The sequence below is a fragment of the Chiroxiphia lanceolata genome, chromosome 14 (genome assembly GCF_009829145.1).
Source record: "Chiroxiphia lanceolata isolate bChiLan1 chromosome 14, bChiLan1.pri, whole genome shotgun sequence".
Classification (NCBI taxonomy): Eukaryota; Metazoa; Chordata; class Aves; order Passeriformes; family Pipridae; genus Chiroxiphia; species Chiroxiphia lanceolata.
In genome coordinates this window covers 3,763,478-3,790,251 of record NC_045650.1, presented here as the reverse complement: position 1 = coordinate 3,790,251, position 26,774 = coordinate 3,763,478, and the positions used below count along the sequence as shown (strand labels likewise).

The 26,774-nt window shown below is 49.0% G+C and overlaps 1 protein-coding gene and 1 long non-coding RNA gene across 2 annotated transcripts in view; both read right to left on the bottom strand.

Moving 5' to 3' along the window:
* The window catches only part of SH3BGRL (SH3 domain binding glutamate rich protein like), a 31,578-nt gene extending 12,791 nt beyond the window's left edge, over positions 1 to 18,787 (bottom strand). Inside the window, exon 1 of the mRNA XM_032701805.1 lies at positions 18,653 to 18,787. Coding sequence (XP_032557696.1) covers positions 18,653 to 18,697 — 45 coding nt within the window. The 5' untranslated portion in view covers positions 18,698 to 18,787. The remainder of the gene's footprint in view (positions 1 to 18,652) is intronic.
* Positions 18,788 to 23,309: 4,522 nt separating this feature from the next.
* Positions 23,310 to 26,757, bottom strand: LOC116793747. The gene is made up of 2 exons (XR_004359580.1): positions 24,699 to 26,757; positions 23,310 to 23,691 (listed from the first exon to the last, which is right to left on the bottom strand). It is a non-coding gene; the product is annotated as an uncharacterized LOC116793747 (long non-coding RNA).
* Positions 26,758 to 26,774: the final 17 nt, after the last annotated feature.

Genomic DNA, 26,774 nt, shown 5'->3' with positions numbered 1-26,774 from the left:
TGAACACGGTGGGGCTGGGCTGATGGTTGGACTTGATGATCTCAAAGGTCTTTTCCAACCTTAACAATTCCATGATTCTCTCCAGCTCCTGCTGAAGGTGTGTCCTGAGCTGCCTCTCCCAACCTCACAGCTGGGATCCAGCACCAGGACAGCAGCAAAGCCACACCCTCCAGCACATCTGCATCTCACACACTTCTCAATTCAGTTTCAAGACAAAAACAGCTTTAAAAGGGGGTTTTTTTTTGCCATTTCCAATTCCAGCTTTTTGAGTTCTAGATTAGGAAAAGCAACTACAGCTTTAAAACAGTTTTATTTTATGCCACTGATGATTTTAAAGAAGCTGCTTCATCATTTGTGCAAGAGGTAAAGTCTGAACTCCAGGTGATGTTACTGTTTGTGGCCAGACTTGTGTCCATCCGTTCTTTGAACACTTCAGAGCCTTTGCAAGATTGATAAGGTGCAATTTAACAGCAAATGGAAGAAGTGCAGCATAAAAAATGTTCAGCAAACTCCATGGGCAGCCAGGAGCAAGGGGAGAACCCCCAGGAAGTGGTTTTCTTTGGAAGGATGGGGCAGCACGAGGAATGTGGAGCTGCTGCCAAGACAAGTAAGTTGGGCTGAGCTCTGGCCTTGCCTTTGGGACTTGCCTGCCTGTGCTGCTGGGCCTGGCCAGCACTGCTGCCACCCACTGCCACTGCTTGGAATGAGGAGGGAAAAATACTGGGGGATTTCGTTTGGTTTTTACATTTTTCATCTGATTTCTACAATGATCTTGCCTTCCCCACCTGGGTTGGTAATGCAGCAGCTCAGACTTGCAAATGAGCTGCAAAACGCTTAGAGTTTCACCTCCCAGTACAACATAATTTGTAGGAGTTAGAGCCTGGCAGCTCAGCCATGGATTTAAATGTCAGGGAATCCTGACAGCCCCCTAAGCTTATTCTCCACCCCAGCACTGCAGGAGGCCCCCCCTTCCAAGTCAAAACACCCCTGAGCAGCCTCAGCCCTGGCTTCCATCAGAGGTTTCCCTGGTTTTTCAGAAGCTATTTTGTTGTCTAAGTGGTTTTGTTGGTTTTATTTGTATGAACAAGCCGGATTTCCCCCCCTCCCCCTCATATTAGCTTAAAATTCCAATGTGCCAGTTCTGTGAATGGTGATCAGAGGGTGGGAAACCCCGAGGTGCCTCCAGCAATGACCTGCCTGCTCAGAGCTTTGCCAGGTGTCTCCCAGCAATTCCTGTCTCACTGTTACTTCTCCCTGCCTGGTAGAACATCTGCCTATTTTTAGGCCTGGGTAATTATCATCACAGAACTCAAAGCACTTCTTTGTTCTGGCTATTTTAAGCATAGCAGTGCCATCATTGTCCCTCTTGATGTTTGGCTTCTGGTCTGCAGGGAATGAGACTGAGGACAAACACAGCAAAACCACCACAAACTTCCGTGACCTAAATCACACACGAGAGGCTGCAAAAAGTTCACGCTGGACTTGTGCTGCTCTTTTTTTTTTTTTAATTCCAGAAATTAGGCAATGTCCAGATGGGCTCCATATGTACTGACTCCCTGCCTCCCTTTGGGAAAGCCCATGGCATATCCACATGTATCCTGCAGAGCAGCCCTGGTTTGATGTGGTTACACCCCAACAGCTTAAAATTTGTTTATTTGGGGATGGTTTTTACCACTGACCCCAAGCTGCATCAGCATCACCAGCCCAAGAGCTGGGGCAGGAGGGAACAGGCTCCAGCTCACACAGAGAGCAACAACCACGTTCCTGTTGCTCACATGTGGTTCTGGGGACACTTTTTAAAAGCAGGAAAGAGTCTTGGTGTGCAAGGATGCAAAGGGACCACCACTCAAGGGAGAGACTGGGGGGAAAATCCAGGCCACCAAAAGGTTTTTGCAATTTAACCCAGAGGTTGCATCACGTCTGGAAACACGTGGTCTGTCTGCAGAGGGGCTTTAGCCAGGCCTAAGGTACCACCCCACTGACCAGATTTTGGAGCACAAGCCAGGAATATAACTGGAACAAAGGACAAAGTCTGCACTTCCCAAAACAAGACCACGACTTGCTCCAGAAAGCATAGAAAGTTACATAAATGAAAAAGCTGATTCATGAGAACAAAAAGAAAAGCTTCTCTCATGGATTACAATGCCATTGTAAGTGCACTCATTCAATAATCCAAGGCCTGAAAACTTGCTAAATCCCACACCAACAAAACCCAAGTCTGAAGATCCTTCTGTATTCAACAAGTTTTTTCCTACCAGAAGAACCAAACAGGAAAGTTTATGTCACCTCCATGCATTAAAGTCCTGGGGGATCAGAATTCTCAATGCAGCCAAGGGTCCTTCCAGAGATATGTGTCCAGGGAAGAGAATGGAGCTGGGGAAGGGGCTGGAGCAGCAGGAGCAGCTGAGGGAGCTGGGAGGGGCTCATCCTGGAGAAAAGGAGGCTCAGGGGGGACCTTCTGGCTCTGCAACTCCCTGACAGGAGGGGGGAGCCAGAGGGGGTCGGGCTCTGCTCCCAGAGAGCAAGGGACAGGATGAGAGGAAATGGCCTCAAGCTGTGCCAGGGGAGGGTCAGGTTGGACAGCAGGAGGAATTTCTTCCTGGAAAAGGTTGCCCAGCCCTGGCACAGCTGCCCAGGGAGGTGGTGGAGTCCCCATCCCTGGAGGTGTCCAAGGAACAACTGGACGTGGCACTCAGTGCTCTGGGCTGGGTGACAAGGTGGGGATTGGGAACACGTTGGACTGGATGATCCTGGAGGTCTTTTCCAACCCCAGTGATCCTGTGACTCTGTGATTTCCACCCAGGTGAGCACTGTCACATCCCTGCAGGCAGAGCTCTGTATGCACAGAGTCCGTCAGGAGAGTGGTGAGGAGGGAAAGCAACTGCTCAGGAACATGATTCCAAAGGCTCTTTGCAGTCACACCACACAAAGGTTTGGGATATATGTCATTTGGACCTACAAAAGCAGACAGACATCTGCTGCCAAAGCTCAAGGCTTTAATGATGTTGTGGGCATGGTCACAGGAGAAGCTGACAAAAGCAAATCGCCTCTGTTAGTGCTACATGATTTGAATATTCAGACTCAAATGGTATTGATTTTTTCATTTAAATGTACACAGGGTCTGAGTTAATGTTGGAGCTGGGGTTTTGAGTGTCACTAATTTGGTGCCAGACACACAGTACAGCCAATTCCACCACAGCTCCACTACAGTCAAATTCTAACAAGATACTAAAAGGCCATAAATAGGTCAGAACTGACTTGCTGCATCCTCTTGAGTGTCTGTTTAGCTACTTTCCTCCCACAGTGGCCAAAAGCAGATTCCTTTACCCATTAGTCAAGTAGGAGGACAAGTAACATTTCCTTATTTATATCTCCCCAGCTTCTGGCAAACAGCAGCAGCATCACTGCCTAACAAAGCCCTGATGACTTTTTAATGCGTTTTAGGTTTACTTTCTATGAAGGCACCTTAAGAATCGACGTATTATCACAGCTTCAGTCAAATTCTGCTCTTAACAAACAATACCCAAGTGCTGGGGGAGTGTGTGGGGGTGAATCCATTCATCCTTTAACACCTGCTTGTTGAGGACTATTGTGGTGCCACCAGGATTCTAGCACAGAACATCTTATCATCGGCAACACCTGAAGACTGGGTGTAAAAGCACCATTTAATAAACTTCACATTTTGTTCCAGTGCATGAAAATGGTTCTGTGTCAGCTGAAACCACACCTCTTTTCCTACTGAAGCACCAAATTCAGAAGAAAATCTTTCTCTCTTTTGGCTGCAGGGAAGAGGTGGTTGGGCACTGAACAGGCTCCCCAGGGCAGTGGTCATGGCCCCACAGCTGCCGGAGCTCAAGGAGCGTTTGGACAAGGTGGGATTGTTGGGGTGTCCTGAGCAGGACCAGGAGTTGGACTGGATGATCCCTGTGGGTCCCTCCCAACTCAGAATATTCCATGATTCTATGAGAAGGAGGGTGACACAGAGCATTCCCCTTTAACTCTCCTTCCTGGCTGCTCCCTGACACTTTTTCAGTTGCTCACTCCCCATTCCCTGGCCTGCCCAGGCTCCTGGACCACACTGGCAGCATCCAGTTGCTTTGCCCAAGAGCCCAGCTCAGCCTCAAGCACAAACTCCCCAGAGCTCTGGGGGGCTGTGCAGATCAGATGCCCCCTGCCTTCAGTCAGGACACGTGTCCTCAGCCCAACCAGAGCTGAACCATCCCTCCACTCTGCTGCAGATGCTTCTGTCAAGTGCTTCAGGAGGGTCACCACTGCCGAGTCAACGCTCTTCCCCACAGTCATGGCCTGTTCAAAGGCCACTTCCCCAAACACAGACCCTCTGCACATCCAGAGACTGGTTTTTTCTTTCTTTGGGATCTTCCCTTCCTTTTCTCCTTTTTTTTTTTAAAGTTCTGAGAAAAGTGACAGCAATGCCCAGTGGGATTATTTGCCTGGATTTCAAATCAAACAATCCCCACACAGCCAAAACTTCCATCTGCAGGGATTTTAATGCAAGATTCTAACATCTAAAATTTCATTCCATCATGAGCCAAAAAACCAGAGATGTTTGCTTATGGGTTGGCTGTGAGCCTTTTTTACACTGCACTTCCATGCACATGGAACACAAGATTCCCAGCAGGAAAAGGAGGAGTTAAAACCCAAAAGCCCCAGGAAGGGGCTGGCAGAACCAGAGCTGTCACTGGTAGAGGCACCAGATCTCCCTACCTACTTTTTGTGCATAACCCAAGAGCCTGAACACAATAAAACAGTGAATGAACATGAAGCTTCCAAGTGCTGAACACTGGGAGAAGTATTCCAGACCTGGAGAGGTGTCAGGCTGACACACCTGTCCCCTCGCCCAAGGAAGGCTTGATTGGAAACACGGGGGATGTCCTGACTCCTGCTTCACTCTGTTCCCACTGGGCTCCAGGCCCTGCAGCTCCGAGAGCAAGGACAGCAGCCCTAGGAGCAGGGACAGCAGCCCTGGGAGCAGGGACAGCAGCCCTGGGAGCAGGGACAGCAGCCCTGGGAGCAGGGACAGCAGCCCTAGGAGCAGGGACAGCAGCCCTAGGAGCAGGGACAGCAGCCTCGGGAGCAGGAGCAGCAGCAGAAGTCTCCCCTCCCTCCATGTGATCCCTGCAAACAGCCCCACCAGGAGCTGTGTTTGATTAAGGATGAACTTTGCACTGGAAGCAGCCTGAGTCTCTGGGGAGTCTCTGGGCACTGTCTGGCAGCAGCTCCAAACTCCTCCACCCAGAGCTCTCCAGCATCCAAAGCCTGCCCATCCTCCTGCAGGGGCTCTGCCCAGGCTTCCCCCAAACCTCACCTGCTCCAGCGCCAGGTCCGGGCAGGAGAGGCCGTGGGGGAAGCACAGCTCGGCCCTGGGACCGTACACATTCAACCTGCATAACTCAGGGTTATGGACAGAGACCTTTTCCATGAACTCCAAAGGCCCGTCCCTGAGCATGGATTCACCTCTTCTTAGAATCACAGAAGCACAGAATCTCCTGAGCTGGAAGGGACTCGCAAGGATCATCCAGTCCAACTCCTGGCCCTGCCCAGGACACCCCAACAATCCCCCCTTGTCCCTGAGAGCGCTGTCCAAACCCTCCTGGAGCTCTGGCAGCCTTGGGGCCATGGCCACTGCCCTGGGGAGCCTGGGCAGTGCCCAACCACCCTCTGGGGGAAGAACCTTTTCCTGAGATCCACCCTAACCCTGCCCTGACACAACTTGAGGCCATTCCCTGGGTCCTGTCCCTGGTCACAGAGAGCAGAGGTCGGTGCCAGCCCTGGCAGGGCTCCGTGGAGGTCAGAGCTGGGGAAGCTCCCCAGTCACACAGCAGTGCTGTTCTGGGGGTCCCAACCCCCTCACTGTGCTGACACGAGGATTCTTGTCCCATCTCAAGGAAAGGGAAGAAAGAGCCAGAGGAGTCACTGCCTCTCCCAGCAGCAATAAGGACTGAAATCATGGATCAAACCATGGCCTCAGGCCATTCCTGCCTCAGGCCTTTGCTTCACTCAGCAGCAGGAAGGACCTGTGTGCAAATATTCCCAGATCTGGAATATTTTTAGACTTTTTTGGGACTACTGAAGTTATCCAGAATAAGTGCATCTTGCAAAATGAAGCTTCCAGACCTAAGCTTCCCCTTCTCTTCCCTTAGATGAGGATGTAAAGAAACAACTGATGTATAGCAAACCACAGCTTTAACCACGTGCACTGACCCCGTCCACAAACCATCACGGCACCCGGAATTGGCACCATCCAAAGGAAAACACCACCATTACAACACTAAATAAACTGACCCCTGGCAATATTCTAAGTCAGTCGTGTGGCATTTGCCTTTCACAAGCCTGAAAACTGCTTGTCTGCTCCAAAACCAACCCAGAGTGAGCTTCCTCCTGCGGAATACAGGCTCCATTATCCCGGTTATCCGCTAACAAAGCGCAGGCAGCAGCAGAATAGCAGCTCTTCATTTATTACACACGGTTGTTTTCTGCAGCAGACGTGGAGCTTGGTGGGCTGAGTTTCCCTGGAAGTCTCACAGCATCCAAACTCTGTGCTTGGTTAAATAAAAACCAACAGATCTGCTCCTCCCAAAGTCCAGTATGGAACTAACAACTCCTGATCAGTACAGAGGTGAGAGTGGCAGGACCTGGGAGCATTCCCACCCTTCAGCCTGCACTTGGGCTCTCCTGGACCACTCCATGTCCCCTTTTCCAGGCAGTGCTGGCCAGGATAGCCCTGATGGAAGGGGAAGTTGTGCTCACCCTCTCTTTTCAGGCCTGGGATGCTCAGTGGGCACCCCTAAGAGGAGCTGAGCAGAGGGAGCTCCAGCAACAGCCCCTTCTCCTGGCACAACTGTTCAGTGCATTCCTGGGGTCTCCACAGCCTCAGCATCTCCCTGTACTCTCTTACCTGAGACACAAGTCAGGGAAAGAGGAGCTTTTGCTATGTGGAAATAAACAAAAAAAGTCCTTAAGTCCAAGCTAATTCTGTCACAGACTCCTTGAACAATTTTCCCTTCACCTCTCAGAGCTTCCTTTCCTAAGCTGTTAGTCAGCAGGAATAACTATTTTTTCAAACCATTGCTTGTTTACTTTCAGGGGTCATTTCTGGCTGTTTCTACAAACCCCACAGCCCAGCCCCACAGCCAGGCTTTACACACCAACTATAAAGCAATTCACCCCACAGAAGACTGATCTCCAGCAAGATAATCAGGCTCAGTATCACGAGTACAGAAAACTCTGGACCATGACATATTCCTAAATACTCGGAAGTTTCCAATGCGGCTGAGAAAAACAGGGGGAAAGACACCGAGGGTGCCACTGACCACCTGACTGCTTGTTCTAGAAGCTTTGAAAACTGAAAGTCTGGATCTCATCCCTGTTGTCAGGTTGCAAATCTGTTTTTTTCAGGCAGCCTCTTTCTGAGAGCCAGAAGAATTATTCCTCCTTTATCTTCAGCCTCATGGAAACTCCAGGACAGGTCCACACAACTCCACCCTGTGAAAACTGGCACAAACTGCACAGGTCCCACCTTGGTGCCCCCTCAGACTTCACCCTCCACGTCTGCCCAGCACTGGGATAACATTTCCTGGAGAAACCAGCCTGAGATAACACCCCCAGGGCTGCAGTTTGGGCTGTTTATTGAAACAGCTGCTCCTGTAATTATTTTCCAGAGCCTGTGGATTTCTGCTGGCCCTGCACGGCACAGAGAGAGCAGAGGGAAAACAGGTTTGGTTTTGTTTGTGTGATGAGGTGAACTCTGGTTAGAAAAGGAGTTAAAAGCACAGACAGTGTTGCAGGAGGCCCCTGTGGTTTGCAATAAAAGGAAGGTTTATTTCCTGTATGGTTTAGCACGCAGAGCTAAATTAACCAACAAGACTAAAAGTTTACAGCATTAATTGCTGTTTCACTGCCTTTATACTGCCAGGCATTTATTCTTTAAATAAAAAACTACTTAAAAAAGAAATATAACATGACCTCAGGGATCCAGGTGCTTCTGATGTGTGCTGCTTTTTATCTTTGAGGAACTCCTATACCACAGGTATTACTTAACAAAGGAGTCTTTTTGCTGACTGCTATTCTAGAACTAAACCAATGAATTTTTTGAAGAGAACAAAGCCTTTTTCCTGAACTAAAATGCATACATGTCGTAATACAAAAGAAGAGAAAAAGCTATGGATTTAATACAAGTTTTCCTGCTCTTTCCAGGAAAAGTCAGGCTGTACTGAAATAGCACCAAAATCATCCTGGAGAGTAGAGAGGAAAGGTTCAGCAGAGCACAGTGTGTATGGGCAGGAGTTTTCTGACCAGCCAGGTAACTGCCCTGGGTAACACTTCAAGTGCAAATCACCCTGGAGGCCCGAGATCCTTCTTTATTTTACTTGGACAAAATATTGTAACTCCAGAAACTGTGTCTTCAAGAGGAGGAGATAAATTCTTCTCACAGGAGCTGGCCACACTGCAGTTTCTGATCCTCTGGGCAGCTGAAGCAATACAGGAGTTGGCCAATTTTTTGTCGTAGCCAGGAAGGCCAGTGCCTGGGGGTTTGCTCTCAGGACTTCTCAGGAGGCATCTTAAAGTCACTCGTTACAGGAATTAACAAAATGGAGCATTTTCCAACTCATTAAGGTCATTCCCATCAACCAGCTGTTCTCACCCACTGCATCCCAAAGGGAAGTGCCACCTTCACCCCAGCCCAAGAGCACTAATTCCAGATGCTGCCCATGCCTTGGAGCCACAACCTCGAGCCACTCTGCAACTTCCCCCCCCATCTTTTCTAACTTTTATAGATCCCTCCTGTCACCATGGTATCTGCCTGGGGTTTTTGTGTAAACCACAAGCTTCCTTCTGCCTCAGTGCAAGCCAGCATCTGCACACCCCAGTCAGAAACTAAGAGAAATACCCTCTGAACTGCAGGTCAGTTTTTAAAAGTATAAGTCCCCCAGCTGTTTATCTGCTGTAGGATGGGGTTCTCCAGGCCTGGGCAGGCAGCCAAAATAGCTTCATTCCCCTGATGTTCTTCAGTCTCAGCCTAATGCTCAGTGGCTGGCACTGTGAGGTGATGGGTCTCCTAACACCTTCCAAGCCTAATTTTGGTCCCAGATCATTCTGTGGAAGATGCAGATGTCTGTCCAGCTTCTCCTCAGTTTACACAGGTATAAATTCCTGGGCAGAACATTGCCCAAGTTAGCTTTATGGCTTTCCTTTGATCTCTCCACAGCATGCACAGCAAACCTCAGCCCTCTGTGGGTGAAGGGAGGCTCTCCCAGCGACCTCCTGGTACATTTTAATGTGATGGAAGGGAACAGAAGTTCAGAGCAAGAGTGCTCAAGCACAAAGTTCCACAGACTGAGCCACCAGAACCGTGGGACTTGTTTCTCTGCATCACAGGGTGGAATTTCCAGTTCTTAATCAGGATTATCAGGTCACTAACAAGGAAATTTGCAAACCTGACCCTCTGTATTTCTATTCACATATATTGTATTTCCTGCCTAGGGAAAAACCCCAAACATCTCTTGTCCATAAATCAGCTCCACTTGAACTACATTTCTATCCACGTCCAGTGAGAATGTTTTGGGATGTATTTTTAATCCATTCACGGGGTTATTCTGCTCCTCTCTCACTCTGCCAGTTGTTCTGCAGCTGCTGCTCTGGCCAAATACATTTACAACATGTGCACAGGAATGTCTTGGATAAGCAGCATTAAGTATTTCCTAAGGAATAAAGTCTTGTCCTGCTGTAGTCCATGGCAAAACTCCCAGTGACATAAGCACAGCCAGAGATTGATCCCATGAGGTGGATACAGATGTGCTGCTTAAACCTGCCTGGAAACCACTATTCTCAAAAAACGTGGCTTTATGTGAAAACTACGATTCTTTTTCCCAGAGGCTTCCTTTTTGCTGTTTCCACCAGGCTTTTCCAGTTGATTCTGATTTATGCCTGAGGCAGGAGGGGTGTCTGATACACCTCCCTGAACATTTAGGGAGACACCCCCGAAATGTGATGTTTGCCAGCATCTGCAAAATCCTGTTGGTCTTGGAATCACCTGCTGTTTCTCTCCCCAAATGCTTGTTTTGTAGGTGAGAACTGCTGAGACACACGAAGAACAGCCATGTTTGCTCCTGTGTGCTCTCATTCCCATCTCCCTGTCTGCCCAGGAGCCCAGGACAACAGTGACATTTCAGCTTTGATTAATGGAAACCTTTTCCCAGTCACACCCGACCCAAACAAGATGCTGGCTGTGACCTGGCAGAGCTTGTTCCATGCCCACTGTCCCAGTCACTAATATCCCAATCCTACAGTGCACTTCATTCCATGTAAAATAGAGGACCTAATGGCAAGGTTTCCCTGGGCAAAGTCTTACTCAGTCTCCAAACCTTGAGATTTCACTGTTTATCTGCCAACAGAAAGTTCTGAGCAGCTATTGAATGACAAATGGCTTCACACAACATTTCTCACAGCCACATCCTCAGCTCCTGCAGTGGTTCACAGGAAACCAAGAGAACTGGCATTAACTCCTGCTTTCCCCCAGGCTCTGGTTTTATCAGGAAAAGGTCCTTCCCCCAGAGGGTGGCTGGGCACTGACCAGGCTCCCCAGGGCAGTGGGCACAGCCCCAAGGCTGCCAGAGCTCCAGGAGGGTTTGGACAACGCTCTCAGGGACAGGGGGGGATTGTTGGGGTGTCTGTGCAGGGCCAGGGGTTGGACTGGTGATCCTTGGGGGTCCCTTCCAGCTCAGGATAAGAGACAGGACCACAGCTAAAAGTTCCTCTCATATCTACAGTCTCTCACAGCCCCTCCACAGTTTGCAAAGCAGAGAGGGAAGATTTCGGTCACATTGAATATAAAACAGAGACAGAACCTGTTTGCATTTCAGAAGAACTTTCTGGTTACACCAAAACCAGAGCCTTCTAATACCTCTACAATTGCAGGTATCTATAATCACCCCCAAATTAAAACCAAACCAGCACATCCCAAACACACACATACATTCCTTTACACCAAACATTTTTCCTGGACAACATGGAATTAATTTTTTAAATGCAAATTATTAACATAATTTTGGGAGCAGAGCCAATTTCATCCAAGAACAGAAGAAAGCTCTGCTGGGTTGGATCCAACACTCGTATCCTGTCTCCCCTGGTCACAGATCCCAGGGAAGAGCACACCAACAGACTGAGCACAGAGAGCTACACCACATCATGCTTTCTTCCCAGGCTCCAATAATACACAGTTTTGAGTCAGAGGTGTAGTAATTATGTTTAATAGCCCTTAATAGACTTTCCTCTTAATTTGTCTCACTGCTTCTCCAGCCTGTGCACTGTCTGCTCCACACCATGTCCTCGGGCAGGGAGTTTCTCCATTAAATCCCTGTTGGCAAACAAAGTATTTCATTTATTCTGAACCTGCCACCTGCCACTCTCACTTGTTCTACCCCAGTTGTTCCACTGGGGAAATTTATGAATAATCCCTTCCTGTTTGTTCTCCCATGCTTCATTTGCTGTTATCACGTTTCAGACTTTTTCAGTTCTTTCTTTATCAACTGCAGAATTAACAGAATCATGGACTAGTTGGAAGGGACCTTAAAACTCATCTGGTTCCACCCCCTGCCATGGGCAGAGGCACCTTCCACTATCCCAGGTTACTCCAAGCCCTATCCAGCCTGGCCTTGAACACTTCCAGGGATGGGGCAGCCACAGCTTCTAATTATCATCCCCAAATTCTACCTTATTGGGTTGTTCCTCCCACAGTAATCACCTCACCCTGCTTTCTTCCCTTTTCTCACTTTTATAGATCATTTAAAAGCAAAAATTCCAGCCTTCTAAAGATACAGACTCACCACACTTTTATACAGTGGTTTGGTTTTTGGTTTTTTTTTTCTTTTGTCCTTTCCAATCCTAAGAGTTCCTGACATTTTGTTTGCTTTTTATGGCCACAAATATGGTATTTTTGTAGAATTACCTCGTGCAGCTCCAAGACCTCTCTGCTAAACAGTATTTTAGCAGTTTAAATCTGATTACACAGGACAATGACTGTTTCTTACTAGTTTCCCAACTGGAACAGCTACAGCAGGCTCCTCTGGCACTGGGATTGCTTAGAGTTCTGTGGGAACCTCCTTGTATCTTCTGCATATTGCAAAAGCAGCTGATACATTCCCAAATCTTGACTGCTATTTGTTTTATGCAACTGATGTGTAATTAATTATATAAGTCAAAAAAGAAAATAAATAATCCTTTCCTCTTATCCCACAGCAGTTTTGTTACGAAAAAAAGATTTTTAACCTGGCCAAAGCTTGTCTGAAACTTTCTAGAAGTCCAGGGATTCACTCTTAAGGGATCACCCTCATTCCTATGCTCCAGGCAGCTCAGGTGTGAGGCTCAGCTTTCTCCTCTGACAGTGCATTGATTCTCCTCCCTGCTCTGTCTCTGTCCAAGCATCCGCTGGGAAAAAGCCTAGCAAAGAATAACATCCATTTGTCCTGGAAAGGCAGCTCGCAGCTCCCACATTTCCCTGAGATCCTTGGTTAAGCACAGCTGCCTCTGGCTCCTCTCCTCACTCCAACCCCCCCAGCAATCAAACAACAGGTAACAGTTACCATTTCACACCCCAGCGCCTTTAGAACTTCCAGAGGCTGATTGGTGCACAGCAACAGCCCCAGTAAAGCTGCACTTCAGAGAGTTAATTAAAGAAATAAATCATCCCATCCACGTCTCACAGGGGAAATAAGTCCAGGAAGGAGTTGTAAGTCAGGATGTAAAGACAACTTGAGCTGTATCCGGCCAGCACTAACTCAGTCAGGCCAGTTGGATGCTGACCCTTCACATTGTCTTCTGGTGCCTTAAAGCTCAGTCCCCTCCTGCCTCCTGAATGTCAGAAAACAGCGAGCTGGAGGTGCTGTCCTGGGGAGGACGTGCTCCTGGACTGAGGCTTTTCTTCTGGGACAAATAACAGTAGATAAACGTTACAATTAAAACTCTTTCAGGCTCGATTAAATATCTGACCAACAAAAGCACGTTAAATTTAATCATAAACCAAAGGTCTCCCCTGAATACAGCTGAGGTTAAACAAATGGCATTAACACCAAATGTTCAGGTTTGAGCAGAAACATTCTTGAATAGCAGAGTATTGATATGAGTTGGGGATTTGGTTCAGGTTTCCAGCCCTCTGATCAGTGCCAGGAACTGAGATCAGGCTGGGGAGCACAAAGCCCAGGGACATAAGGCAGAGCTCACCTCCCTTGGCTACAGCAACAACACATCCTTAGTCCTTTTTGAACATACAGGGGAATATTTTAGTTCTGTTTTGAGCCTGAACAGCTGAATTCTATCAATGTTTGTGTAGCTCCATTTGTCTCCTGTTTCCCCAGTTCCTTCTTTTCTGGGAGGAGTAAGAATAACCTTGCAGAGACTCTTGGTTTTGGCACCCTCTGCTCGTTACACACATGCCAATTTACTGACTTCTGTAGGAATTTTCTGAGTGTAACTTTATTGCCTCAGGACAAGCAAAGTTCCTTGCTCAACTTTATAAATATTTATTTCAAGCCCCCAAGTGCTCAGCCCTGACATGACACTTTGTGGAAGATCTCTCAGAACACGCTGCAGATCAGAGCTCAAGGAAAGCCAGCCCAGGCTGACAACATCCACCTTCTTCCCAAAATCTGCCTTTTCTCCTCAAGCAGAGACATAATCCTGATGCACCACCTCAGAATAAACACTGCCCAACCTGCATATACAATGTATAGAAATTTGCAGCCAAAAGCCTTTCCCAGCCTTAACTGTGGAAGTGTAATTTTCCATCTTTCTCCTGCTGTCAGAAAACTGGTTTTATTTAAGCACAGTAGAGCATTTTCTATTTTGATATACTGAAACTATTGCAACAACTGCAGCCAATTTAATCTCTGGCTCCGTTAAAAATTTGAATGCAATATATCAAGAAAAATATTTGACTTATCTAGAGTTTGGAACAATGACTTGAGCAAAAAACAACCCAGGAGGCAGATGGAACACATCTGAGCTCAACCCGTGTTATGGATTTTGTCTTCCACCCCGAGAACTCTAATTGAGAACAATTCCTACCATTTGATTGAGAGAAATCCAGTTTGGTGAACACTGGGCGTCCAAAAAAGTCCTTCTCACATATTATGTTTCCACAACAGAGGGGCTTAAAATCAATACCAAGTCAAGTCTTCACCCCCAGTTTATTACCGGCATGAGCTGAGTATCACCAAAACAAATAAACGGGGAGAGACTGCTTTGAGAACTACAGATGCAGCTTATTTTCCCCACGATATGTGGGTTTACCTAAACTTGCATCCCATTACAAGACTGTTTACCAGAGATTCCTCTGGGTGTTCTCTTCCCAGAGGAGCTGCCCTGCCCGGCAGCCGAAGGCAGTTCCGGAGCCGCTCGGGCCCTGCGCGGTGAGCGCCGTGACCACACGCGTCCGGCCGGGACGGCGCCGGGGAACGCTGCACGTGGCAGCGGAGCAGAGACACTGGTGATGCACACTGGTCACGGCTCCGTGCACAGAGACACCCTGAGACGCCCTCAGAGCCACCTCCTGCCACGGCCCAGCACCCTTCGAGGTCTGTCCCGACCTGAGCGCTTCTCTGATCCCACGAAACCTCACAGCAGCAGACAGGCAACACAAACACGAACCACACAGGCTCTGCTCATTCTGTCTTAGGGTGGCAAGATGTGCATTTCTTGTGATAAGCTGAGGAAAAAGGCCCTTGAGGGATTTCAATGCAAGATAGAATTTTTTTCATACAATCTCCGTCTCTCCATGTATTACTTCCCTGGGATTCACACTCCAGCAGGATGAAGTGGCTTCGCCGGCCCTCCCAAAGCCCTCCCAAAGCCCTGAGTCGTTGAGCAGGGACAAGAGCTGGTGGTTACACACTGCTTGTTTCCAGCTGCTCTTCTCCAGAGCTGTTCTCCCCTGGAATGCCATAGGAAGCTCTTGCCACTGGCTGTATATCCCCAGCAGCACCAGCAAGTCCACCAGTGCCTTACTGGGTTATGAGGGAAAAGAGGAGATTAATTGTGAGCAAATGTTCACTCCCCTGACCACAGGCCACTTTCCTCTTCACTTCCTGGTGGGTGGGGAGAAGACCTAAACCCTTTCCCAAGCAAGAAAACAATACAAGAAAAACATGAACCCCCCCCCCATCTTTAACTGTGTGAATGAAAACGTAAACTAAAATTTCCTCTCCTCTCTAAAACCAGCCCTAAAGAGCAGCAAGTCTGTGTAACACGGCACTCTGACTCCGAAGATCATCTCTTCTCCTTGCCTTGTCTGCAGCCGCAGCAGGAGGCGAGGAAGGAAAACCACCCACGCAGCCATCAAAACAAGGGAGGGGGGAGAGCCTGGAGACCTGGAAACATCACAAAGATCACCAAGATGAAGTGCCTGGCTCTGAGGAGTGTCTGGACACCAGAGGTTTGATGTGGCATTTTCCACAGCCCACAGCACTGGCAGTGGCACAGGGGAGAGCTCAGCCCACCATCTGTAGTGCTGGCACTTTGCTTCCAGCCTCCAGTTTCCCCATCCACACTCCTGGAGCTTGCAAGGGGACGGGGGATGAACGAACACAATTCTCTCGGACAAAGTCCGTAGTCAAGACCCGGTGCAGTTGCTGGCAACAAATGCACACTCGTAAAACTGAGAAGAATTCAAACAGCTGGCTCCATTCCATGGCAGATCAATAAACCTGGCAGTCCAGCTGCCTCCAGGAAGAAAGGGATTCTGGTGCTGCAGGAAAGCCGGGCAATGTCTTACCCAAAAACCAACAAAATACCGAAATCCTATGGAGAAAATCACAGACTGGACTTGTGCCATTCAGCTTCTTCTCTCCTTGGATCCTTTTCTTCCCAAATCAAGAGTGTAATGACTCTTAGGCCTCTCCTCCTTTTGCCTCTTGAAGGATTTGAATAGCCTGGACGGTCCCTGCTCCTACAACACTTGGGGCATTTGCTTCTGTCATTTATGTCCAGAGCCTCCAACACTGTCTAAGGAACACTGTTCACTCCCACTGTAGGTCCCCCAGGAAGATGCCTGGGCAGGAGCTCCACATGCATATTCCCACACTGGGTGTTCTCACCTCATCTTCAGTGCCCAGGTGCCACTGCCCAGCCCACAACTCACCAGTGCAACACCCACACTGAGAAAGATTAAAGAGAAGAGGCAACTTCCCATGTAAGACTTCCAAACAGCAGGAAACTGGTGCTGTAACCATCATACTGTGGGCTGAAATTCAAATGGAAGGCCAGACAACACACACTTCACCAGAAATCCCTTGAAACACACTCATAAAATGCCTTTGCTTAGACATGGGCTTCACACAGTATTTTTTCCTCACTGATACACCCTACTGAACATAAACATTATGGAGAACAGTTCCTTGGGGCAACATTTTATATACTGTGGCAGATTATACCACATAACAAAGCAGGACTTTGCCAATAACAGACCACAAAATTTGGGCACCTTCCAAGACTCAGAGCCCCAGGGTGTGAGGTGTGAAGCAGTCCCAACCCTTTTCCCTTCAGTGGGAGACGATGCTTTCCAGTCTCACAAAAGCTTCTCTAGCTTGCAGAAACAGGGCAGGAAGGAGGAGATTTGATACTTACTTCTGGTTTGCTTCTACTCAGCCAAATTAGCCTTTTAAACCCCAAATTAACACTTTGCCGGGCTTCCTGACAGTACAAAGCTGACTTAGCAGGAGAGAGAGCCCTTCCAGGGCTGACGTTACCCAGTTCAGTCCCTTTGCTGCAAACAGCCTTGTCTCTGTTCCATCTCTCAGTAGCAGCCTCCTCTGATGTGGATTTTCCATTCCTGGAATGAGTTATTTCAAATTCAGCACAGGAAAGGCTCCTCTGGCCCTCCAAGCAAAGCCGGTCTCACCAACACTTTAAGACCCATAAAACCAACTCGTTCCCATGGAGCACATTTCCCTTCAAAGAGGTGCCTCTCTGTCTTCCTTTAGGTTGAAACATCGATTAAAATTCTTATACTGGAAAGAAAACATCACCCTGTGAGGTGCTGGCTGGTCCCTGCCAACAGAAACACCCTCAGTGCACAGAGGAAACCAAGAAATGTGCAAGTCCTGCTCATTACCACAACATCACTTGAGCTGTTCCAGCTTTAGACGCAGGCATGAGTATATGAAAAAATATATATACACGTCATAAAACTGGCAATTATGTGCACGTTACACTCAAATTCCCCCAAAACAGACTACACCAACGCTACATTCAAATTCCACAGTCAGGGATGCACAAAGGAGCCTAAAAAGCAGCAGTTAGTCAGACTGGAGCCTTGTAACATGTACAACCCACACAAGGACAAGGCAGCACCACAGAAATAGCTCAGCTAATAATTAAAAACTTCATTTAAAACCGTGAAAACACAGTCAGGATTGAGATCAGTGAGTGCACCCCCGAAGCTCAGTATCACCACACAGACAGAAATCAATAGGTGCCATGAAGAGAGCACCGATAAAAATCTATAGCAACTGAAGCAGTCAACTTGAAACCTATTAACAGCTGCACTAGAAAGAAAGAATTACTTTTTCAATCTGCTAATGACTGCTTCTTTTCTTCCAGATGATCATTCTGTATGAATCCCGCAGAAATCCCTCTGGATCCCTTTTATGAATGAACTACTCGGGATTTCAAGACCCTCTCCAGAGCAGCATCAGACAGGTATCTGCTTTTCAACAGCAGCACCAGCACGGCACTGACATCAAGATTAACAAAGATGACCCGGGAAGGGAGGGACAGCAGGGACACTTGAGGCACAGCCCTCTTTGCCATCTGTGCCCCATGGCCACAAGCTACCAACTGGTATTTGATCCGCTGAAGACCACTGATCAGTGGCTGCGCTCAGGCAGAGAAGGAGAATTCAGTGACAGTTTGTTTCTATCTTCTGCACATCACAATCCCAAAGTTTGGGGACCTGCACCTGAAGCAGAGAGTCTGTGACAGGGAACGGTCATCACACAGACACAGCTCGGTCTCTTTATCTCCTCCCAGTAAAAGTCACTGATCATTAACTGCAATAGCTGGCATTTCCCGAGTCTCTGGCATTTTGTAGTGCTCCAGCACATCCATACCAAGTGCGACCAAATCCCCTGGATTTCAGCCTTGGAGCATCTCTCACAGATCAAACAGAAAGCAGACGATCCTGAGGACACTGAGCTACACCTGAACGTAGGCAACTCCCCCAATATTTCTGTCTATTTGCTTATTTTTCTTTTGAAAAACACAGCCCGAGGTCTGCCTACAAGACATTGGAGGCACGAGAAGCGAAGCCCGGTGTTCCCACACGGCAAGAACCGGCAGCTCCCGGGACAGCGGCCACACGCCCGCCACCACCCACGAGGAATAAACTCATCCAAACCCAACGACGGGCGACACATTTAGAATCGAACTTTAAGAACAACAACAACAAAAAAGCCCCAAATACTGCAGGCTGTGCCTTCCCAGCGCAGGGTGAGGGCTGCGAATCACGGAGGAAACGCCGCTTTCCCTCGGCGGCAGCCGCAGCTCCGCCCGCGCCGCGCCGGGAGCCGTGAGGGGACCGCGGCTGCCCCGGCCTCCCCCAGCGCCCCCCGCCCGGCACCGGCTCCCCGGGGGCGCCGCTTACCGCCGTGGAGCCGGAGGAGGAGGCGATGTAGACCTTGATGACCATGCTGGGAGCGGCGGGATGCGGAGCCGGGCGGGCGGTGGGTGTGTGCGGGCGGCTCGGGCGCGGGCTGGGGCTGAGGCGGGAGGGCGGGCGCGGGGAGGCGGCGGGAGCGCTCGCCCCGCCTCGCCCCGCGGCGGCCGCCGCCGCCCGAGCCCGGAAGGGCGGAAAATGGTTTTTTTTAAAAAAAAATAAATAAATAAATAAGGTGGAAGGGGGGGAGAAAAAGAAAGAGAGGGGAGACGAGGCGCGTTCTCGACGATCCGCGCGAGACGTGCGGGGGAGGGGGCGGGAGAGCCATGGCGGCGGAGCCGCGCTGAAGGGACGGGGGGGACCGGGCGGGGCGGCGAGGAGAACCGGAGCGCACTAGAGACAACCGGGGCGGGAGAGAAGGAGCCAGCGGAGCGGGGCCGCCATGGCAGCGGCCGCTCCCCTCAGGTCCCCGTCCCCTCACGGCCGCTCCCCTCATGGTTGCCCCTCTCAGGTCCCGATCCCCTCATGGCTGCTCCCCTCACGATCCCCTCATGGCTGCTCCTCTCCCGGTCCCCTCACGGCCAGTTCCCCGGGACCGACCGACCCGTCCTGGGCTCCGCCGGTACCTCTCCCCCTCCGCCCCGTTCCCCCGCCATGGCCGTGCCCGCGGTGTGAGGGCACAGGCGGCAAAAGGAGTCAGGGATAATGGGGAGATGTTTCTGGGAAGTTATATTTTGAATTAAGAATTTCTTTTAAAAATTTATTCCAGTGTGGAGAGAACTGCCCGAGTGATGTGCCGGCCCCTGTCAAAAGACACACGGCATCCAGTGAGTTCTTCGCATTCTCATCATTATTGTAAAGTATCATCCCCACAAAGCATCAACCCCCCCACATTTTTAATAGTTATGGTCATGGTGACACGTTATTTAGGGAAATTATTATCCAGCACCTATCTCCCATTTGCCTCTGGTATTCCAAGTATTACCTCATATATATTGTATTATATATTCTGATAACAGCTTCGCAGAAAATGGAAAATACTTAGGTTGATAAGCACAAGAAGCTGCAATTTTACCACCTACAAGCTAAGATGAAAGAAAGATATTTGTTCTGCTCTTGGCAAAAAATAAGGAGCTATTTCTGAAATGAGTTTTCCAAACAAGCACAAGCCTTCCTCTGTCAAATTATAAGGTGGTTTTCCTAACCAAAGAAATGATTTTTTAAAAAAACCCATCGAATTAAAAAGTACTGAATTGTCACCCATATTTGTTTTATTAATTTGCCAACAAAAGAAAAAACAGGAAAAGCACTATTTTGAGAATAACATGCCTAAACTTGATATTAATTTTGATACTTATATAGTGTTCGAGCCTGTAATGAGTTTTGTGTTTGAGAAAGCAATAAGCCAACATTTATTTAGGATGATGGTACACAATAAGGAATTTCAAAATTTTATAAAACAAATAATGTAGTTTTTAATCTCTTTAAAACAAACCGAGTTAAGTCCAGGAGATTAAAATTCTTCAAGGAATGTTTCTTCAGATGTGTTTGTGAACCCCTTCCCAGCTGTTTGAGAAACACACTGGGAATTCCTGTTGCCTCCAGTGTGTAACCTGATTCATGGCGAGGAATGAGGGAGGGAGAAACCACAGCTTATCAGAAAGATGGAAAAAATGCAGGTGGAGAACGGGAAAGGGAGGATCACTTGGACTTTGGGCTCCCCTGTCACACTGGCAGCTCTCCTTTCCTTGGAGAGTTGCAATCAGGAGGTGAGATTCACCTGGAGCGAGCTGCACCTCATCTTTCAGCCTCCTAAAAACCCTGGGACAATCGTTACTCTCAAACGTGCACTTCAGGAGGCATTTTGTCTTCATGAAATGAGAGTTATTAAGTTAAAAGCAATATACACATCAGGTATCATTGAAGCAACTTGGTTTTCTTGACTCATAAGAGTAAATTTTCTACTTTATTGGTGGAAAAGCACAATGTTTTCTATTCCCAGGCTACTCCTGTAAAATCTATGGTGTTGTTTTTGTTTTCACTGTTAAACGCTTGTGAAGTTGTGAATTATCCTTCTCAAGGTAGAGCAAAACCTCAAATGAAATGAATAAATTTTAGGTGCTCCCCAAAGCAGAGCCCAAGGGATCGGCCACCCTGGAATCATCCAGGGACTTCAGCTACAATTGTTGCCAGTAATGGCAAAGATCCACTCACTTTTCTTTAGAGCACAGGCAAGGACGGAGCCTTCCAAGTGCGGGCAAAGTAAGCTGCTTTAGAAAAAGAAATGTGGGGGAAACTCACAGTGAAAGATATTCCAGTAATCAACTGCAAAATCCCACTTGTCCAAAAGGTCAGGAAGCACGTGCTCCACGTGCCCCAGGGCTGCTTTGTAACCACAGAGAGAAATACACCCAGAATCCACCTGCAAGTAACCCGAGGCTGTGCCAGGGGCAGCTCTTGGATCCTGCCTGTGCCAGAGCAGATGATCTGGATCTGTATGACATGGAGAAGGTGTGATGGGTAAGGGACATCAGCTCAGCACTCTCAGTAGGAAATAAGGAACCCATCCTTCATTCCCAATCCCAGCCCGGCAGTAATTGGAGCCAGAAGGCAAATCCTGACTCAGAGCGTGTCTCCTGGCTTTGCCATGCTCTGAGAGCTGTGTCCTGCTGCATCCAGGGGGGTGGAAACTCTGCTCCCCTGCTCCAAAGGGTTTGTGCACAGGGGTTGGGAAGCTTAAGAGATCTGCTGCTTCTCATCTGGAACCTGAGCAAGGCCGGGTTTCCTTGATTATGTGTGGCTGTGAAAGGCACAGGGCACTGGGTGGCACGAGGAAGTCACAGACAGGGCACACAGCAGGGACTCTGTGACTGCTGCTCCTTACCTGTGCCATGGAACTACTGAGTTCAGGTGCAGGGCAGAGGGCCCGGCTCAGCACCCCCAGACCTGCTGGTCCTGGCTCAGCTGCCCCAAACCCGGCTCAGCTGCCTCATACTGGGCTCAGCTACCCCAAGGCCAGCTCAGCCCCCCCAGTCCCAGCTCATCTCCCCCAGCCCCAGCTCATCTCCCCCAGTCCCAGCTCAGCCCCCCAGTCCCGGCTCATCTCCCCCAGCCCCAGCTCATCTCCCCCAGTCCCAGCTCAGCCCCCCCAGTCCCAGCTCATCTCCCCCAGTCCCAGCTCATCTCCCCCAGTCCCAGCTCAGCCCCCCCAGTCCCAGCTCATCTCCCCCAGTCCCGGCTCATCTCCCCCAGTCCCAGCTCATCTCCCCCAGTCTGGCTCATCTCCCCCAGTCCCAGCTCATCTCCCCCAGTCCCAGCTCATCTCCCCCAGTCCCAGCTCAGCCCCCCCAGTCCCAGCTCAGCCCCCCCAGTCCCAGCTCATCTCCCCCAGTCCCGGCTCATCTCCCCCAGCCCCAGCTCATCTCCCCCCAGTCCCAGCTCAGCCCCCCCAGTCCCAGCTCATCTCCCCCAGTCCCAGCTCATCTCCCCCAGTCCCAGCTCAGCTCCCCCAGTCCCAGCTCATCTCCCCCAGTCCCGGCTCATCTCCCCCAGTCCCAGCTCATCTCCCCCAGTCTGGCTCATCTCCCCCAGTCCCAGCTCATCTCCCCCAGTCCCGGCTCATCTCCCCCAGTCCCAGCTCAGCCCCCCAGTCCCAGCTCAGCCCCCCCAGTCCCAGCTCATCTCCCCCAGTCCCGGCTCATCTCCCCCAGTCCCAGCTCAGCCCCCCCAGTCCCAGCTCATCTCCCCCAGTCCCGGCTCATCTCCCCCAGTCCCAGCTCAGCCCCCCCAGTCCCAGCTCATCTCCCCCCGGCCCCGCGTTGTTGCCGGAGGGCGCCCCCTGCTGGCCCTCGGCGGGACGGCGGGCAGGGCCCGGCCCGGGAGGAGGAGGAGGAAAAGGGGGGGACAAGGAACTTTCCTGGGGCTCTGGGACACTTTGGGGCACACGTTGCCCAGAGCAGCTGTGGCTGCCCCATCCCAGGAAGTGTCCAAGGCCAGGCTGGACAGGGCTTGGAGCAAGCTGGTCCCATGGAAGGTGTCCCTGCCCATGGCAGGAGGGGATGGAGATGAGCTTTAAGGACCTTTCCAACCCAAACCTTCCTGGAACTCTATGAGATACCAGGATTTCAGCCCAAGTAATAGGAATAGTGATTCTGTTAATGCTGTTTTAGGCCACTTACTTCAACTGGGCCTTCACTGAGGGCTGCTGCCCTGAAAGGCAGAAGGCACAATCCCAAAATCTGACAACACCCTCACCTGGTCTCTGGCTCCCTGTGACTCAAGACCTGGAATGGACAGAACAGAGTTTGTGCTCTGAACACTAGATCCAGCCTTCCCCGAGCCCATCCAGTGAGAAACCTGCAGTTCCTGCTAGCTGTGAGCTCAGAGCAAGCTGGAAGGAGGGAAGTGGAGCTGCAAAGCAGGATGTGCTGCCTGCCATGAAGGTATTGGAAGTTTTAACATACATGGAGATGGCTTGTGCATTCAGTTTTGAGTTTGTAGAGGCCTTGGGGTCTCCTAGGACCAAGTCAGTGTTGGTCAAAGGGTCTGCTCGTAGGCTTCTGTCCCCAGATTCTCTGGGAATCTTCAAATAGCTGTTGGAAAGACTTTCAATCAAATAAGTTTAAAATAGGTGCTAAAGGCAGTGTGATTTGTAAAACTTTGCTGTGCTTTCTTAGTCACAATTGTCCCAGTTGCCAAGTCTCCTTGGGAATGGATTTGAGAAGCTGGGAGCACCATCCATCTCCTGAGGCTGTGTGGGAGCAGTTCTGCCCCCCCTGGGGGTGCAGAGAGGACCATCTGGCAGTGCTCAGGTTGTTACAGTTTGCTGTGTCCGTCGGTTCTAACCCAGCCCGGTGCTTTGCAATGGGACAGATCCTCAGGTGAGCTCCTGAGTTCCTGTCTGGGAACTTCCCAGCCTCCTCACTTAAACTCACTTGTTTTTTCTGCCCTGATTTTGTCTTTTCTGCATGTCCCTTACCCCTCCATAGCAGACTGGTTCTAGAGATCATCTCTCGGGCCTCCTGCTCCTGCCAAGACAGAAAAATGACTTACTATGGTTTTAAATTGTTTGTAAGTCATGTAAGTCCTGTTTGTAAGTCAAGCTCTGCTTTTACCCAACTATTTTTATGTTTCATTTCATAGAATCACAGAGTGATTTGGGTGGGAAGGGACCTTAAAGCTCATCCAGTGCCACCCCCTGCCATGGGCAGGGACAGCTTCCACTAGCCCACGTTGCTCCAAGGCCCATCCAGCCTGGCCTTGGACACTCCCAGGGATCTAGGGACAGCTACAGCTTCTCTGGGCAACCTGTACCAGTGTGTTGTAAGCAGAAATAGACATTTCCACTTATTTTTTATGTTGAGAATTCACCAAACCAGTGAATAATCTCAATAATACAAGCCTGGTGTGTGCAGTCACCCCCTTCACTGTCAGGGACTGGGTAGAAAACTGGGGCTAAGTCAAAGGTGTGACTGAAGTGAGGATGAACAGACTCAGTGAGAATCCTTAATTCCTCATCCTCATATTCCCAAATTAATAAGCTCTAAACGTTTTGTTGCAATCAATACTGAATTTGACACATAAATCAATTTTTATCCAGGACAAACCACAAAATCACACAGAATAAAGTATAAAATTAGCAAGCACAAACATCTCCTATAGATCAATAATCTGCTCATCCCGAAAGTTCTATAAAATAAGGCTGAAGGACACTTTGTACACCAGGTACAGAACACAAAAATGTGTTTTGTGGTATTTTGTCCCAAAAATATGTATTAATGTTATACTTGTTATATGTGCCATGACTCTGAGCACACACAGAATCCTAATTTCCCTTGCCTCTGAACTCTGATTGTGGGGCTGTTGCACATCTAGATGAACCAGGCTGAGAGTGGAATGCGTGGAAAAGGATCTGCTAATGTTCCTCCCTCCTATGGATTTTAGCACAAAGGGATGGGAAAGCAACATATATCTAACTGCCTGTTTAGGGAAGGTGAGAAGCCAGTCACCCAAGAGTGACCTTGATGTGGTTTACCTTTATTCAGGAAGGTCTTGATCTGCTTCAGTTCAAAAATGTGGTCCAGGAAAGCATTCCTCAAGAACTACAGATCTCTGACATCAGGAACAGGCTCTCCTCCCCTGCAGGACATTCCTGCCTTGGACAACAGCAGAAATTTAAATTTTAGCACGAAATTTTCTCATGGAAACAGTGGCACAAACAAAAGATGAACACTTGTTTTGTTGCTTTGATCTATTCCCAAGGTAGTCTGGTGAGGCAGTATCATAAATTCAGTTTTAGGTGGTTTTGTACTGAATAAAAAATGCCAGTTGTGGCAAAAGCACCAAAAAAGTAACATGGTATAAAATAATGCTCCAGAATAAACTTATTCTCCTGGCTTCAGCCAGGTCTGTAATTTCCTGCATAGTTACAGCCATTTTCCCTTGCAGCACAACAGCATCTCACAACAGCTTATCCCATTTCTTCAGAGGGAAACAATCTTCTCACTAATGGTTATTTAGGCCAGTCTGTGTTTTAATGATGGCATTTTAAGAAAAAGTCAAAGTGCTTGAGAAAATATAAAGATGAAACAGAAGGCAGAGCAAATCTAACGCAAAAATTAGTTGTGAATTTTCAATCTGTGCTTCACTTGCACATTTTGATCCAAACTGTTGGTTGTGCAAGTTGTTCAGGAGGTGTTGATAGACCCTCCAACAAATTACTGTTTCTCCTCCACAAAGACTTCTCACAGAACAGAGAAAGGATAAAGCAATAACTATGGGGAGAGGGGAGAAACTTCTCGAGGCCACTGGAGCACAAACCTTTTGGTGATGGAGAATTTGGAGACCAAGCGCTCTTGAAATGTGTTTCAGGCCATTTATAGTTCAGAAGATGGAGAAAACTATTGGCAAGACTATTTAAAATCCTGATTACCACTGGAGAACTTGAAAGGGGAGCGATTGTGTTTGGTTATGTGGTTACACTGGGGCCGGCAGTGCCTGGAAAATGCAGTCCTCAGGATGCAGGAGGCCAGTCAGGGACATCCTTAAATAATTGGTGTGTTTTAACCAAATAATCATGGCATTTGATGGATCAACATTGACCGGAGGAAGGGGGAGAAAGGTGGATCCGTGGACGGAAAATTGCTGAGCTTAGCTGCAAAGTGCAGGAAGATAATAAAGTATTGACATCCCGGCCCTTGGAGAGGGGGGTGACGTAAGGAGTGACAAATCAAAAAGTCACCATGAATTTGTCAAGAACGGGGGAACAGCTGTTCAGGGAGCAGCACTGAAAGGGATCCAGGGATTACAGGGGATCAGGAAGAGTCTGAACCAACGTGGTGATGCTGTTGCTGAGTCTGCAAATACCACGCTGAGAGCCGTTACCTAATTAACCTGATTATTGGACACAGACCTGAGCAAGAATGCAAAGTTGAGAGGAGTCTAGAGCAGCCCAGCAATGGCAAAAGGTTTACAAAATATGGCCTATGAGATCATGAGGCCTCGGAGAATTTGTTTAGTCTAGAAAAATAAAGTTTTAGGGAGAAAATGATAATATTATGTGAAATGACACAGTATCTAAAATGTTAGTGGAACTTGATGCTTGTTAATCGTTCTTTGTATCTGCTGGGCACTGCACAAAGAAACAGCAGTTCACAACCAAAGCACAGTTTAGATGCTGGGGAAAACTTTGGGGTTTTTAAGGGCAGTTGGGTACTGGAATAGGCTGCCTAGGAAGACTGCAGAATCCACTTTATTGTAGGTTTTAGAAAGGGTTGGACTGGCTTTGGGCAGGAACAGTCACACCTCCTGCTTCACCTCTTCAGTGGCAAAGTGCTTTGGCCCTGAAAGTGGGATTAACACACCTTGTGCTTTCCCTATGGAAATACACCAGATGCATGGTGGAAACGCTGTCAGACATTGCCGTTATGAGGGAGACAAAGCTCATCTCCCTTAATCCGTGCCCGAGTCCGAGCCTTCACCTTCTGAACCACCTCAGGCTCGCAGGCCCTGCTCCGGGGACACCCTCCCAGGCTTCAGCCCTGCACCACCCCAGCGGCCGGTTGGGAGCCCGCGCTGCTCCAACAGCCGCGGGGGCGGTTACACCGCCGCT